Genomic DNA, 16,150 nt, shown 5'->3' on the forward strand with positions numbered 1-16,150 from the left:
GGATGCCCTCTCTGTTTCCCCCTTTCTTCTCATGCAGAGTTATTTTTAATCTCCTCAGACACAGAAGGGAGAAGACAACAAACTCACAGACCACCTAAATTTGTGTGAGACAGATGCCAGGAGGTCTGCCTGGGTTCAGCACTGGTGTTTATTGCTGTACATGTGAATTTGAGCCACTTGAGAATGTCCCCGACCTGCTGTTAATTTTAATCTAAATTGAAAACACACAGCCAGTGCTTTCTTGGCCTTCAGGGCCAACGCCGAGCTCCCCTGGAGCAGGGGAGCAGGACTTCCGCAGGGGAGACTGCCAGCCCGACTGGGTGCTCTGGGCCAGTTCTACCACACACCCAGCTGCGACTGATGTGAGAAACAAACGAGAGCTCCCTTCCCCTTGGAATTTAGCAGCTCCTGTTGGGAAGGTCAACATTAAGGAGAGTGAGGAGCCACCTTAACGTGCCTGTGAGTCCCAGAACCAGAGATTCCTGCCCAGGGTCACCTGGCCTACACGTCCAGGTCTGTGTTATCGGAAACAGCAGCCACTGGCCATTTGTGGCTGTTGAGTATTCAAAATGTGGCTGAGGAACTCAAATTTAATTTTAATTCATTAAAATGTAAAAATAGGTGCTTGATTCAGTTGTTAGGAAATGTTTAAAAGTATGTCTGGAACAACTTGGATATGGAAATCTATTCTATAATTGTAAATTTTAAATAATATCTGAATATGGGTCAAGTATTTCTGATGAAAATTCAGTGTCCGAATTGAGATGTGCTGTAAGTGTAGAATACACACAGCATTTAGAAGACATAAAAAAAGAACATAAACTATATCAGTGATTGTATGTTGAAATGATAAATTGTGGGTATGTTAGGTTAAATAAAATATATTATTAAAATTATTTTTGCCCTTTTTTCCAATGTGGCTACTAGAAAAAATTTTTTTAAATCACATCTATGGCCTTGGCAGGTGTGGCTCAGTTGGTTGGAGTGTTGTCCTGTGAACTGGAAGATCATGAGTTCGATTCCCAGTCCAAGCACCTTCCTGGGTTGTGGGTTTGGTTCCTGGTCAGGGCACGATCCAGTAGCATACCTTTGTATGAGAGGCAACTGTTTGATGCTTCTATTTCACGTGGACGTTTCTCTCCCTCTCTCCCTCCTTCCTTTCCCCTCTCTCTAAAATCAATAAGCATGTCCTTGGGTAAGAATTAAAAAGAATTTATATGTGTGGCACATATTATATACCCATTGCGTAGTGCTGGTCTAAACAATTGGAGATAAAAAGTTACAGCCTGCAGGAATGGAAATCTTACAATCCGTTTCAACGATCAGATCCATTTCATTCAATTCAGCAAATACTTACTGATAAGGGGCCTATGTTTACTGAGTGTGAGTACCTACTAGGTAAGAGGTCCAGCAATTACTACTGGGCAGAAGGACTAGACTAAGCCTAATCTATGCCACCACACAAAGAGTCACAGGTAAGGTAAAAATGAAGTGTCGTTGGGGTTAAAAAGGGACATCAGCATATCAGGTGGCCGCCAAGGAGGAAGGGAATGAGAGAAAGGCTTCGAGAAAAAGGTGGCCAGTGGGATGGGCAATGAGGAACAGTGAGGATGTGGGCCAGGCAAGAGGACACAGAATGCTGTGCAAAGAACTCTGGCTTAGCAGTTCCTACTTCCCCAGGTTCCTCTTCCCCAGACCCCCATTCTCTAGGGCCCTGACCTTGGCCCCTGCTCTTCACAGGCCTTGTAGCTTCCTGGGAGGCTCCATCTGTACCCACAGCTTCAATGCCCATGTCTACATTGACAGCATCCAAATCTCCATTCCCAACACATTTCTTTCTCTTGACCCCTGAGTCCATACATTCAATGCCCACCAACATCTCTATGTAGATTGTAGATGTTTCTCAGATACTTCAAAGTCCATTGACTTCTCAGCTGAACTCACCCTTTCTTTCCCACCCTAAACTCTGGACTTTTCTATCCTTCTCTTGAGGAAGTGACAGAACTAGTCACCCAGGCGTCCAAGTCAAGACTGTAGACATCATCCTCAACTCTTCCCTTGTACTGCAAGACCTACATACAACAGCTCCAAAGTCCTGTGGAATTTTCCTCCTAAATATTTCTCCCATCTGGTCCTTTCTGCACATGCCCACTATCACTGCCTGGTCTAGACTGTCACCACGCCTCACCTGGACGACACCAAAGCATCCTCACTGTTCTTGCTGCTTCCTGAGTGGCCCCTCAAGCCATGCTTCATAATACTGTCAGAGTGATCTCACTACAATTAAAAACTGCTCCTTTAACAGCTCCATACAGCTTTCAGGGGGTAGTCCAAATTCCTGAACTTGATGCATACGGTGGAACTTTATAATCCACCCAGCCCATCTACCCAGTTCGTCTGCCTCCCCCTCATGCAAATACTTCTGTACACTCTGTTTCCTTTGCTTGGGACACCTTTCCCACTTTCTCAAGAAAAAGTTTTTTTAATTGTAGTAATATATATTACCTAATGTTTACCATTCTAACATGGCTTTCTTTGTGTAGCTCATTTCTACTTATCTTTCAAATTCAGCTCTGTGTGACCACTTTTGAAAACCTTTTCTGAGTCCTCAGCCTGGGTAAGGTGGCCTTCTTCTGTGGTTCTAATATCTTAGCTCTTATCACATTGTACTCTGTGTTCGCTTATGTCTTTTTACAGACTCCCTAAGACAGCGTCTGTCTTATTTAACTTTGCATCCCCAGGGCTGCAGTGTGCGGTGGTACAGGTTATGCATTATACTAGGAATGCCTGATTGAGGAAGTGAATAGGGGATGAAGACCATCGGCCAATTGTGTACCTGGCCTGAACTGTATCTAGGCTTTTTTCTATTGGCATAAACTTTCCATGGGTAACATCAGTGGGCCCTATACAACCCCAGTGCTTGTTGTAGAGTTGACACATAGTATTATAATAGACGCTCATTAAGTGGCTGAGTAAAGACAGATGGATATTCTAGGCAAAGGTACCAGGGGAAGATGAATTGGGGAAGCTGGAGTAATGGGATGGTATTGTACGATCAGGATTGGATTAGGGGTTTGGAGGCAGTTTGTAAAGAATCCCTTATGTGAGGCTGAGGGGCTAAACTCTTAATTCAGGAAACTTGGAGAATTTTTGAGGAAATATTATGACTTAGAATCACAAAATATTCAGGCTTGAAAACAAGACTCAAAGAAGTAACTTGTTCAAGGTCACACAGGAAGTTAGTGACCAAACTGGGACTTGAACTGGCTTTTCTTTTCTAATTTTTTTAAAGTTCTAAATTGGCTTTATTAAGTGATTCATGAACCAGGCAGCATCCCATCTAGCCACTAGAAGGGCATTCCCTTGAACTGGCTTTTCTTGCCTCTAGCTCTGTGTCCATTCTTCTACACTGCTTTCTGGGGAAGCTTCTCTGAACTGAGGCTGAGCCCTGTAAGTCTCCAAGCCAAACATTGCCAGCCTTCCCAGCACGTCTCTGTGATGGTCGGTATGGGGATTATAGCCTGGCTGACTGAAGGTGAGATTAGGTAGGAGACCACTGCAATCAGTGCTGAGCTTCTTTCGTGGTGCACCCCAGGGTCTGTCTTCAGAATATCTACCTACTTCGAGTGAGGTAAATTGCCTGCCCATTAGCTTTCTGTTCTTCACACAAGGCAAATGCTCTCATTTTTGGAGTCTTTTTCTTATGAGATATTTCCCTCCTTGTACTTGTTTTGGCTGCTTTTCTTTGGGCCCTGGGTAGATTTTTCAAATTCTTTCATAACTACCTTCTGCCTCTAGCTGAAGGGGCCTTGCCCACAACAGGTCTTACTAAGTGTGTGTTGAGTTAGTTGAATCAAAGGTGGAGACTGACCTAACCCCAGTGGTCTCTCCAAAGGCTTGCCTCCTGGTAGGATTCTTGGGAGTCTCATCCCCCTGGGGCCATGTTTATCACTGATCATTTCTTATCTTCATTTTATGATCTTCTGTGACCCTGGACTCTCCTTTCAGCTTATTCCTCCTGAGCCCCTTGCCTAGCTTTCCTCATTTGGTGTCTCTGTAGCTCACTTCTGGACTCTGAATGATTTTATCCTTTTCCATTTTCAAATTCAGTCAGAGTCAGAACCACTTCTCTACTTTTTCAGAGAGATTTGACTTCTTGACCTTTATTACAGTTACGGGAGCTCTGTCCTTTGGCACATGTGATACCCACATGTATCAGGATGGACCTGAGATCCTAACGATCAGAAGAGAGCAAAGCTTGTCTACAAGGCCCACAAGTCCCCCCACATGATGGGTGACTCCCCTCCTTGACAGCTGTGGCTAAACCTTTCCACTCTGTCAGGAGGCTCTTTACTTGATCCGGCATAATTAGTTCTTTATAAAGTCATCATAGTCTCCAGTGTGCAGTGACAAACTGATTGACACTTGATTTCAGTCCCCGGCTTTTCTAGGTATGAACTTAAGTATAATTAACTATCACTAATAAATAGAATATTTTTTCTTCTTAAATATATAAATCAGACTCCACAATGATCCCTGCAAGATAAAGCTAGGGCCCCTGTAATGATCCTCTCCTTAGGTTTTCCAAGTTGGGTCCCTCAGCATTTGAAGACACAGGCATCAGGCATACCTTGTTTTACTGTGCTCTGCTCCACTATGCTTCACAGATTTTGCATTTTGTACAAATTGAAGGCAACGTCCTCTACCATCGTAAGGATTATAACTCACTTTGTTGCGATACTTGCTTCCTTGTAGTGGTCTGGCACCCGTAATATCCCTGAGGTCTGCCTGTGTTCATCTTCTGCTTCCTGTCCCTATTTTCACTTTAGTTTCCTGTCTGTCCATTCCTCAGGTAACCTTTTCTGACTTTTTGGTGAAGACTGAGATAAAAAAAAATGAATTAAAAGCCTCTGATTTTTCAGTCACCTGCAACCAGTTCTGTCCCATCCATCCAAGGGGTGCCATTCTCTTTGGATTTGTTCTTTTCCTCCTGTGGTCAGCTCCCAAATCACCTGCCTCTGCCAGCAGCTATTCCAGGAGTGGAGACCCCGCTGCTCACAGGAGGGAGGCTGTGCAGGGGGCCTCCCTCCCAGGACTGCAGGCCTGGCCTGGCTCCCTGCTGAGCAGACTGACTGTGCTTTTGATTATTTACACCAAAGCTTCTCTTCACTGGGGTGGAAAATTGAGAGGTGATCCTATCAACAAGGAATATTTCCCCAGTATCCTTTTCTTAGACACAACTTGGCTCAGCTCTTAGGAGCAGAAAAGTTCTCCTGTCACGCATATAGCACTTTAAGGTCCTGTGTTCCCTCCAATGTTTTGGTTCCTCACCCCATCATGTGGGTTTTCTGTCCCTGCCCTCCTTAGACATGATGTCTGGGAGCTAAGCCAGAGGGTAAACACTGTTCCCTGGGGTGACAGGGGCAAGGAGCGAGGACAGAGAGCTGCTGGCTGCCAGTGCCGGACACTTACCATGGTTTGTCCCTTGATCCTTTCGCAGAAAAGACTGTGTGCTGTTTGCTGCTGGAGGTAAGTAGATTGTCTTTGGGCGTTTTGAATGGCTTTGAGGTGCTGCTGGCAGAGTTATGGCCGCTGAGACAGGCTTTTGTTTTCACCTGCACTAGTGATGTCCTGGAACTGGAGGGTGGAGACGCTGGAGAGGGAGAAGGTCTGCACATTGAAGCGTGTCTTCTCTCTGCAGAGGGAGAAAGAATAGAACTCAGCATATCATTTGTAGCAAGTGAGTCTCTCACACACTCATGCCACGCTCATATACAACAGGCAAAGAGAAAGTGCTTATCTTGCAATGTTTGCCTCCCTGAAGCCTCAGCTCTGACTACGGTCTGTCTTTTTTTTCTGAGTGAGAAATTGCCTTTATTTAACTTCTTTATTATAACTTTAAAAATGATGTTTCCACAAATACCAGTGGAAAGTCCAATCAGTAACTTAACGTGAAAATACACTTATTTAAACCTCTTTTCTCTGCCTTCTGACTACCGTTTGTCTTGACATCCGTTCCTCTCCCACTAACTAGCAATGACATTCTGAATTTCTGTATGAAATGGCATGCTAAACCAGACCAAGGTTTTCACCAGAGGCATTTACCAGGCCTTCCTTCTGCAAAACAAATTCCATAGGACTAGCAGATAGGACACCAGGTGTCACCTGAACACAGTGGGATAACCATATACCCAAAGTGATCCCCAGGCAGCTGCTCAGAGACTACAAGGTCCTTCAGCACAGTGGGCAGGGCAGGACTCTCAGGAGAATAAATAGGAAATTCTCGAAGCGGACCAGCGGCAGGGTCACTATGGTCAGAAGGACCAGCAAGGGCTGAATGAAAAAGTTTTCAAGAGCCAGGAATGGCCCGATATCTATCCACATGTCACACCTGTGGCCTCTCCAGGGCTCTCTGAGGTCTGGGGTTAAACCTGCTAAGCCAGGACATGCAGGAGGTCATCAATGCTTGGGGCAGAATCCACAGAGGAGAGTAGGCACAGCTTCCTGAGGTGCAATAGAAAATACCAGAGCTCTGGGCAGACATGCCTCACGTGTTCACACTCAGTCAGCCTCATGGTCTGGACTCAGTGAGTAGGGTGAGGGCATTTGACTGGGACAGCAGGTGCATGAAGTAAAGTTCTAGTGTCCACCCTTGAGGTGGTTCTTAACTGGTATAGGGTGCCAGATTTGATCAAAGGACCTCTCCTAAGAAGAATGTACATTTATACATGCCCAACTTTGAACACCATTACAGAAAGAATCCTAGACCCCCCAAACACAAAGGCTCTGGAATCCTAAGTCCTCTCTGGTCCTTTTGTGCTTACTATAGGGTGCCACATATAGTTAGTGCTGAATTAATATGTGTTCAATAAATAAATGAAATGATAACAAATGTCCTAAAGGGAAGAACTAGAGATCACAAGTCTGGAAATCTGGGTTGAACACGATATAAACAGGGTGGGAGACACAGATGGCAGACCACACTCTCCCTCCACCTCCATGCTGAGTCCCAGGCTTTTCTCACCAGTGAGACATTTCTGGCTGCTGTGCCAGGCACATGACCTAGGTGACGAAAGCCAGACTAACCTTGGCTATCCGAAATGTGACTGTGGTGTTTCTCTGTGCTCCCTTGTACTAGCATCTACCAGGCTGTCTCAAAGCAGACTGACTCTAGTCCTCTGATGAAGTGAGAACGGGGTGGGGGAAACGTGGAGTTTTGAGGGTCACGTGATTGCTGGGTATTTTTGCCTGACCAGTGTTAATATGTAGACTACAATGAATGACTCTACAGGTAATTTTTCTGCACCAAATCAGACTAGACTGTGCATACATGCTCGGTTTCCAGAGCCATCCTATTGAAGGTTTTGAAAACCAAGAGCTAGTTCTAGGGCCTCTGTTTTGATGTAGCATGGGCTTGGAGGGAGGAGATCTAGGATCCAGCTCCAACCATACCACATTAGTAGGCTTACGGCCTAGAGTTCACCACTTAAACTTTCTCAGTTTCCATGTCTTTATCTGTAAATGAAGTGGGTCCCTAGATAGCTTCTAAGGCCTCTTTCCACTCCATTATCATAAATACAAGGCATACTTACACCTGCTCCTTCTCTTCTCATCCCTCATGATTCCTGAATTTACAGCACTAATTACAGCTGAAGTACTGAAATATTTTACTCAGGCAGATCTTCCTTGGAGGAATTCAGCCTTTATAAAATTGCACTGGCCTTTACAACCCCGGTGAGACAGGCAGGAAGCAGCCAGGCATCTCTACCATCCTCACGCCTGACTGGCCAGAGAAGACCCAGAATGGCGAGGTGACCTGCCAAGGTCAGGGCCAATGGCTACACAAAGAATGGGGCCTAACCACTTCTCAGGAAGTCAGGAAGTGAGGTGTACTGTGGCCAAGATTTGGAACCAGGAAACTAGCAAGTATAGGAATTAGAATCACTGAAGGTTAGAACTGGATTTTAAAAGTCAGCTCATCCCACCTCCTTGCTGACTGTTGAGGTTATCAGTTGGAGAGGTCCTCTGTTACCAGCTTGCAGGGCAAAACTAGCTGGAGGGAATGCTGAGACTAGAACCAAGTCGTCTCATTTCAAATTTTCCTGCCCCTCAGAAATGTTTTCCTTAGCAATTTCTTTTTTGGCAGAGGTTTCCAAAACTAAAATAAGACTTTGCTTTTTACCACTACTGTTTTGGATTTGTCTGCAGTCTGCCTTCACTCACTTGCTATCACTTGCTGAAGCTGGTTAGGGGAGGTGGGGGAGAAGGATGTGCAGAAATATTCCTCAGTTCTGCTGGGAAGACAAGCCTTGATAACAAAAAGTTTTATTTAGCTACACTAAGAATTTAAAATAATACAAATAAACAAAGATGAATCACAAGGAAGGATGCCACTAAAGACAAAATGAATGGGCCAGACCAGCCATTCTAAAATCACCTTTCCAGAGAATTCTGGGTAGTGATCCTGCTGCTAAACTCACAAAAAATTAAATCAATGAATAAGCTTTTTTCTTGGTTTTATAGTTTAGTTCCACAAATGACCAACTGAAAGAACAAGTGGCATATGAGAGATTATTCATCAAAACTTGAAGATAGCCTTTTACCCTCAATTTTTTTGTGTGATTTTATATTATAATAAACAGATTAAAAAAGCATTTCCTACTTGTGGAACTGTTTCACGTTGGTCAGGCTGAATTAAATCTGCTGGTATTTCAAGATATCTCACAAAGAGATCTGTACTTCTGTCCACTGAGCTTCACAGAGACCTAGCTTGACAGCCACAGGTGCCGGCAAGAATAAAGGGGGACCATGGCCAGAGTGATGACAGCTTCAATCGGGAGGTGGGTTTCATACTTCACTCAGTTAAGCTTTTGAAAGTGGGTAGAACTGGTCCTGGGTCAGGCAGAGTGAGGAGATTTTTTTCCCCAGAAAGATCCGATTCCTATTCAATCCGTGTTTTCCTAGCCTTCAGAGACCTATCTGTGGATTACTTACAGGGTTTTGACTTTTGGCAGAGAGGTGGAGTGGGCTGGTGATAGGGTCTTAGTTTCTTTCTTTCTTCTTCTTCTTCTTTTTTTTGATTTAATTTTTATTGTATTTTTTCCCCCCTGGGTCTTAGTTTCTTGTAAAAAGATGTTGCTGTGCAGGTAGAATGTCTTTGAGTAAAGTGTTCCAGATTTATTTTGCAATCATTCTCATATAAGCCCTCACCTACTATGGGCTTACTCATTTTTTTTGTCTCCCTGTTTTGGTCAAGGGAATACCTTAGATATATCCTTATAATTATTTAAATTTCATTTACCCTGCTCAGAAAGACTTTATAGAACATTGTGTTCTTTGTTCACTGTTAAAATATTTCATAGACTGAAGCAATTTTGGGGAAAAAGAGTCTGTCCCTCCAAATTTTCTCATTCTTTGTTAATGTACATAGATGTGGTAACATCTGTACGTTAGACTGTAATCCATTGTTATTTTGGACTGTTCTCTTTCAGCTGACATTATGCCATTTGTACATTTCTAGCTCCCATATACAGGACATTTGAAATGGTAATATTCAGTCATTGACATGCTCTAAATCACTTAGCCGCTCTCTTACTATCTACTTCCTGTCTAGCTTTAAAAAACCCACACACTTTATTTAAAAAGTGACTTAGGATCATTTCTTTGAGGTATAGTGAAAGGATACAGTAGTTTATAGCTCATGCAACACATTTCTTTCCAGACTGTGTGACAGAAAGCTCAAACCAATCTATTGTGCTAATGTTGAATATGAGTACCACTTACCTACTGAAGTGAAACATAAAATCACTGTCGGAACACCCATGCAGAATTAACTGGCTACTATATCAAACACAACGTCAGTGAGTGCTCTGGGATCACCAACCTCTGGTCTCATCCCTTCTGTCCTTTGGCCATTGGAATAGTAATTTATTAAGACTTTCCTATGTGCCAGGCATGCTACTGAACACTTGATTTACCTTATAGCATTCAATTCTTGCAATACCCTAAGAGAAGTACTATTATTATCTATATTCTACAGATGAGGAAACTGAGGCTCAGAGGTATGAGTTGCCCAAGATCATGGAACTAGGAAACATCAGATCTGGTCATGATGTTGGAGCCTGTGGTCTTAACTCTTAGTTCTACTACCTTGAAAAGCCAGAAGATGCTGCAGCGGACGGGAATCATCCAGAAGAGCCCGCTGTCCCCCTCCCATGACTGGGCATTTCAGCAGCGTACTTGACTCCTCTAGGGAGAGGAAAGAAACAAGGTGTTCGGGCAGCTTTTTGGTACCAATTGGCAGCCCCATGCCACAGCCTATGATCTCAACCAGAAAGTTGGGGACCCCAGGACCAAAGAAATAAGAAACCAAATCCTTTTACTTTTTTACATTTCCACCACAGGAAGTTCAGACCACAGGCTCAGCAGCTAGCTGTCCTAAGACCTTGCTTTACCATAAACACCTTAACCATCCATGTGTGACCCCAGGGCACAGTCCCGGAGACCACCTGAGTGGGTGCTTGGAGACCCCACTTCTTGGCATTCTAAAAATCTCTGTTAAGTGTGGGGAGCCCTGGTGTCTCCACAATTCTCTCTCCTTATTTCCCACAGATAAAATCTACCAGGTTCTCAAGCAATTCCCTTTCAGTAAATATTCAGAGCCCTCACCTCCCCCCAGCTTATTCACTGACATATTTTCATACTCACAGTATCAGTGTCCTGCATTTAAAACCTCAGCACAGACGCCTCGTGAATGATTGAACCGGATGCCAATACCCAATGTGGTGCCCTGTTCCAGTTTTAGAAAGAACTTGTTGGGAATTTTCCAATATGGTTTTTAAGGAGCCAATACCCTCCCAACAGAATTGGAGCACCACAGTCACTTGTGACCCGCCATGGTGGGTAAGCTCCCTCAGGCTTGCACCAGCACCTGGCATTCCCATTGACAGCACCGAGTCTCCTTCAGCCTCTACCCTTGAGGGCAGGTACTTGGCAAATCATTAGTCAGGTTCCATTTTATCAATGAATTGCATCTGCTTTAGTAGCTGTGGTCAGGATGCTTTCCATAAAGGACAGCTCTGAATTCCAAGGACCTTCTCCCAAAAGTAACTGGAGTTGGAGGGTGAGGGGGAGAGCATAGACCTTAGCAAGAGGAACCATGTAGGAACCACTTGGTGAGGGAGGTGTTTCCCCAGTTTACAGCTATGGAAACTGAGGCCAACTGCATTTGAGAAACCTGCCCGAAGCCACAATGCTATTAAGTGGAGAAGCAGGGGCTAGAATCTGAGCTTGTGGTCTCATTCGACACAACTGTACTCAGACACTAAATATAGTGTCATGGTGGTCAGAGGAGGGATACTGAATCAACCTTCTTCAGCAGGGGAGGAAATGAAGACACAGGGAAGTCAAATGACTGAGGCAGGCCATGAGTGGCAGGCAGAGCATGCCAAGCAGTTTGTGTGCCAGGAGTGCTTGTGAGCTTCTCTGGCACACACACTCGCTGCTCCGGCTGGAGTGCCTCTTTAAGATACCATGGCCTGGGTGTCTGGGCAGGTGCTCCTTACAGCACGGGTGCCTGCCACCAATCAGCTTACACCAGGTCTTCTCTTCCTCCTTCACCTCCCACCCACTGCCAGGCAACATGCACTGCGTGGGGCACTCTGACAAATGCCGGTGTGGGCCAGCGGCTCACATGCTCAGACCTTAAATCCCCCAGGCTCTGGGTTGGTTTCTTGGTTATCTATCTGGTCACCCTAAGCCCACTTATTAGGTCAGGAAGAGAAGCAGCATTTCTTGAGTGCCTACTATGTGTCAGGCATTGTGCAAGCTACTTTTACACTTACCAGCTCATGTCATCTACCCAACAACCCCACAAGTGAGTACTGTTAGCCTCCTTCTTACAGATGGGAAATTAAAGCTCAGCAAAATTATGAAACAAGACCATGGTCATGCAGAGCTCAGCACTGGGAGAAGAGCCCAGGTGTCCCTGGAGCCAGTACCATTTCTACCATGCCACACTACTGGGAGGATGTTCTCTTTCCTCTGCACTTTAGCAACAAACCTCTACAATGATTCCTCACAAAGTGTTCCCCATTTTCAGAACTGGCCCAGAACATAACTCTGAAGTTAGAAACATGGGGCCCTCCTTATCTCTCCCCTTGGTAGAAGCATTCCACCTCATGCCCACTCTTCTGGTTATTTATGCTCGGGTGCAAATTTGTGGCACCAACCACCACTAGGTAGGATTTGGGGAGTACCAGGGACTTCCCAGGACCCCCAAAATATTGCCATCAGCCCTTACGGATGTCCTCACTAGACACCTAACCTAGTTTAAACCCCCCAAGCCAAAACAAACAAACAAACAGACAAACAAACAAGAACAGCAAATACAGACCCGTGGGGAAACAGAATGTGTACACACTGCTGTGGGTACTTTTAAGGGATGACGTGTCTCTGGAGAGCAACCTGGCGGTAGCAACTGGAACTAAAACACGCTTATAGCCTTGATTTGGTAATCTGGTAATTTTAGTCTGGAAAACAGACCCCAAGGAAATATCTCCCTCCTCCAAAAAACTTCAGGGGTATTCTCAGCAGCACTGTTTACAATAGTAACAAAACACCACAATTAACCTGAATGGTCTATAATAATACAACTGAAAATGAGAGGTATGAGGGTTATCTCAAATTTAAGGAAATGTCAAGGGCAGGTGTTTTGTTCTGTCTTTCATCCCTGGCTCTTAGCCCAGGGTTTCACCCTAATAGGCACGCATTATCTTCACTGTTAAAGTGCTGTAAGGATTGATAACACATGGAAGGCGGCCACCACAGTGCCAACTCACAGCAGGCACTTCACGTAAGCTCCCCTAATAGATGAAAATCTAAATACACAAGAAAGAAAAACACAATTAAAAATATCACAAAAATGTTAATACTAATCATTACTTTATAAAAACATAAAACATTTAATACACATATACTATATATATCGTGTATTTAGATGAAAAAAAGGGAAGGATATAGGATGGATTGCTTAATAGGCTTTGTTTTTGTTAAAGCTGTTTAAGTCCTTACAAGAAAAAGATTAAAAACAAACAGCCCTGGCTGGGTAGCTCAGTTGGTTAGAGTGATGTCCTCATTTGCCAAGGCTGGGGGTTCGATCCTCGGTCAGGGCACATGCAAGAGTCAGCCAATGGGTGCATAAATAAGCAGAACAACAAAAATTGATGTTTCTCTCTCTCTCAAAGAAAGAAAGAATGGACAACAACAAAAACCATTATCATGTGCTTAACCAGAGAGAGCAAAGGGGAGAAAATAGGTACAAATACAAAGGTAGGAAGGAGAGAAAAATGTGTGTTAAAGTCAAATCTCATTCATTTGCTCATTTCCTTGGAACCTACCATGTGCCAGGCACTGAGATAAAATGGGGGTGATAAAAGAGACACGGTCATAGCAGAGGGTTCGTTCCCTCAGGGCGGGAGACACTCCGCAGATCCCGGGCTGGCCACACTTTGTCACCCTGAGCAGTGGAGAGCAGGCCACCCCTCAGGATGCAAGCTGTTGCCTGAAGGATCTGAAGCAAATGAATAGCCTTCCTGCTCTGTGGGACTCTGCAATCCTCTTAACATTAGGCTTTTTATTGCCCCAGCTATTCCCACATGCCCAGAACCAACATGGAGTGGAAAGGTTGACAAGGAATTCCACTGGCATGAACTTCTCTATCAGAGTGACCTCCCATCACAACCGCCCAACATACGCACTGCACAAGTCACGCGAGTTTAAACACAGGAGCCAGCACACCTTAGGTGAAAAGTGGTGGCTTCCATTTTTAGGAATAGCTGCTGGATTCTACCTGAGGATGGCATAGATGACATCACCCCAGCCCTAGGGGCACCAAAAGGACAGGCACACCAGGCAGCCGAAGCTTCACGAAGAGGGAGACATAGTTTGAGGGATCTTTGGGGTAAAGATACATGAACAGGGTGTCCCAATGTCTAAAATGCCTGAACAGATAGACTGATTCTTCCCAATACTATCTTGAGACAAGCAACATCAGTGGCCTTTACCCAGGGGCCTTAGGCTAAGCACATTAAAATGCCCTGTCCCTGTCATAGGCATGCCCTGCCCACACCTCAAGGAAGGGAGGGAGGATCCTTATGCATGAGGTAGAGAAAGAACACAGACTACACTTACACCTCAGAGGCCACCTGGTGCAGCAGAGGGCGCCTCACTCTTGGGACAGTAGATCCAGGGCCCCCAAATCGGTATTTTTGAAAAGGCCCCAAGGTGATTCTCATGCCCTGCACCAGCTTTGGGAGTCACGAGAAATAGGGACCAAACACTGTAGTCTTTGGAATTGGAAAGATCTGGGCTCAAATCCCAGCTCTGTCACTCATTAGCTCTGTGACTTGGGCAAGTAACTTAACCCCATGCGCTCCAGTTTCCTTACCTAAAAAAATGAAAACAATAATGCCTACATCAGGGTTATAAGGCGGAAGGTGCCCCTGCAGTGCAATGAGGGCCACATCTTAGCACACACCACATGTTGTGATCATTGGTTTACTGGGCCAGGCATCCTCTCACTGAACACTCCACACAGGCAGTTGTCTCGTTCAGTCTCTCATCCCTGGCTCCTAGCCCAGGGTCTCACCCTGATAGACACGCACTATCTTCACTGTTGAAGAAATGAGTGTTGTAAGGATTGATAACATGTAGAAGGTGGCCACCACAGTGCCAACTCACAGAAGGCACTTCACATAAGCTCCCCAAATACTTGAAAATGTACATTAAAGCAAAACACAAGTAGTAGCTCTCCTAAGTGGGCAGTTCTCTGCCTTCTCCTTGCCCCTGAATTAAAACTATTTCACTTACAAGATCCTGGAGCATACGGTTTAAGGAACACAAGCTGAGCAAGGAAAGGCCACCGCTGCCTGATTTCTATCTGTACCGACCTCCAATTTTAAGACTGCAGGGCCATTATCTCCTCCAATAGAAGGTGCAAAGTCTCATCGCACTGCTAGGCTCACAGTGTCACTCACAACCACTCACCCCACAGGCTGTCGTGGTCCCATAGCAGCCACTAATAACGGAACCATTTCTGTTCTCTTTGGAGTGGCAGTTGGCAGTGGCAAACAGGAAGTTGTCTGAAACAGGGTGTGGTTGTGCCCTGTCAATATATGCCAACAGAGACACACACGTTCCCCGCCCCCTCCAGCCTCCTTCAGTTTCTCTCTGCTCCTTCTTCAGCAGCAAAAGGTTTGAGTTATTTTGATGAAAACAAAGCTTTTTTTTTTTTTTAACATGATTTAAGACAAACTATCACCACTATACAAACAAGTACCTGGTGCAGAAAGGAGTATAAAATATAGGATTGGTCCATTTTCCTACCAGTCACTCACTTGTGGCATTGAGTGAGTAACTGACTGCATGTGTGCGTGTGTGTGAGCTTTCCCCTTAATTTCTCCGTGGGCACACAGGAAGCCAAACCTGAGCTAGAAACCAGGCCAGGTATACTGCTAGTCATCCTACCGAGCCAGCCAGTCCACCAGCGTCCGGCCACCATGGTTTACTCGGGGCCCAGCGTGTGTATACACTGGACCCAGGACCATCCACGAACAGGACAGAAGGAAAAACACAGGTCACTAGTTTCAAGCAATTTAAAAGTTTGACTAAAAGAGACCTGAAACATTTCTTAACACAAATCACATACAAATGACAAAGCAAAATAACTGCCAGAGAGATAAATGCATGTGCTTGGAACTGCACATAAAGGCAGAGAAGTGGGGGGTGACAAGGTGGTGAGGTTTACTACAGCTGGCTTCCTGGTGCTATGACAGGTGTGCTATAAAATTTTCCACTCCACTCCTTCCCAGGCCCCAAGGGTTGCGCCTCCAGAAAGGGTGTCCAAAATAGACTGGTCCCCAACCCAGCCTCCTACTCCTGACCTCTTTCTGAGGCAGCACCTCTCCCCACTCCACACCTCAGCCCTCTCTGCTCTGTCACCAGCTCACAGCCCAGGAACACCGTCTCTGCTACAGCTCAGGCTCGCTAACTGGATCGTGGGCTGACAGCATGCTCCGCCTGCCAGACTCTCTTCTGTGACCTGGGCCCAGCCCCATGCCATCCTGTGTGGCCAACGTGCCCTGTGCTCACA

At 45.2% G+C, this 16,150-nt stretch overlaps 1 protein-coding gene across 16 annotated transcripts in view; it reads right to left on the reverse strand.

Moving 5' to 3' along the window:
- Positions 1-16,150, reverse strand: part of ATXN7L1 (ataxin 7 like 1) — a 236,001-nt gene that overhangs the window by 53,203 nt on the left and 166,648 nt on the right. For 14 of the 16 annotated variants that reach the window (XM_053926378.1, XM_071221681.1, XM_045193643.3 and 11 more), the window contains one exon: positions 5,473-5,695. In XM_053926378.1, coding sequence (XP_053782353.1) covers positions 5,473-5,695 — 223 coding nt within the window. Of the gene's footprint in view, positions 1-5,472; positions 5,696-14,190; positions 15,039-15,976; positions 16,144-16,150 lie in introns of those variants that run through there. The other 2 variants (XM_045193647.2, XM_045193654.2) reach the window with 2 other exon arrangements.

The sequence above is a fragment of the Desmodus rotundus genome, chromosome 6, assembly GCF_022682495.2.
Source record: "Desmodus rotundus isolate HL8 chromosome 6, HLdesRot8A.1, whole genome shotgun sequence".
NCBI classification, from domain to species: domain Eukaryota; kingdom Metazoa; phylum Chordata; class Mammalia; order Chiroptera; family Phyllostomidae; genus Desmodus; species Desmodus rotundus.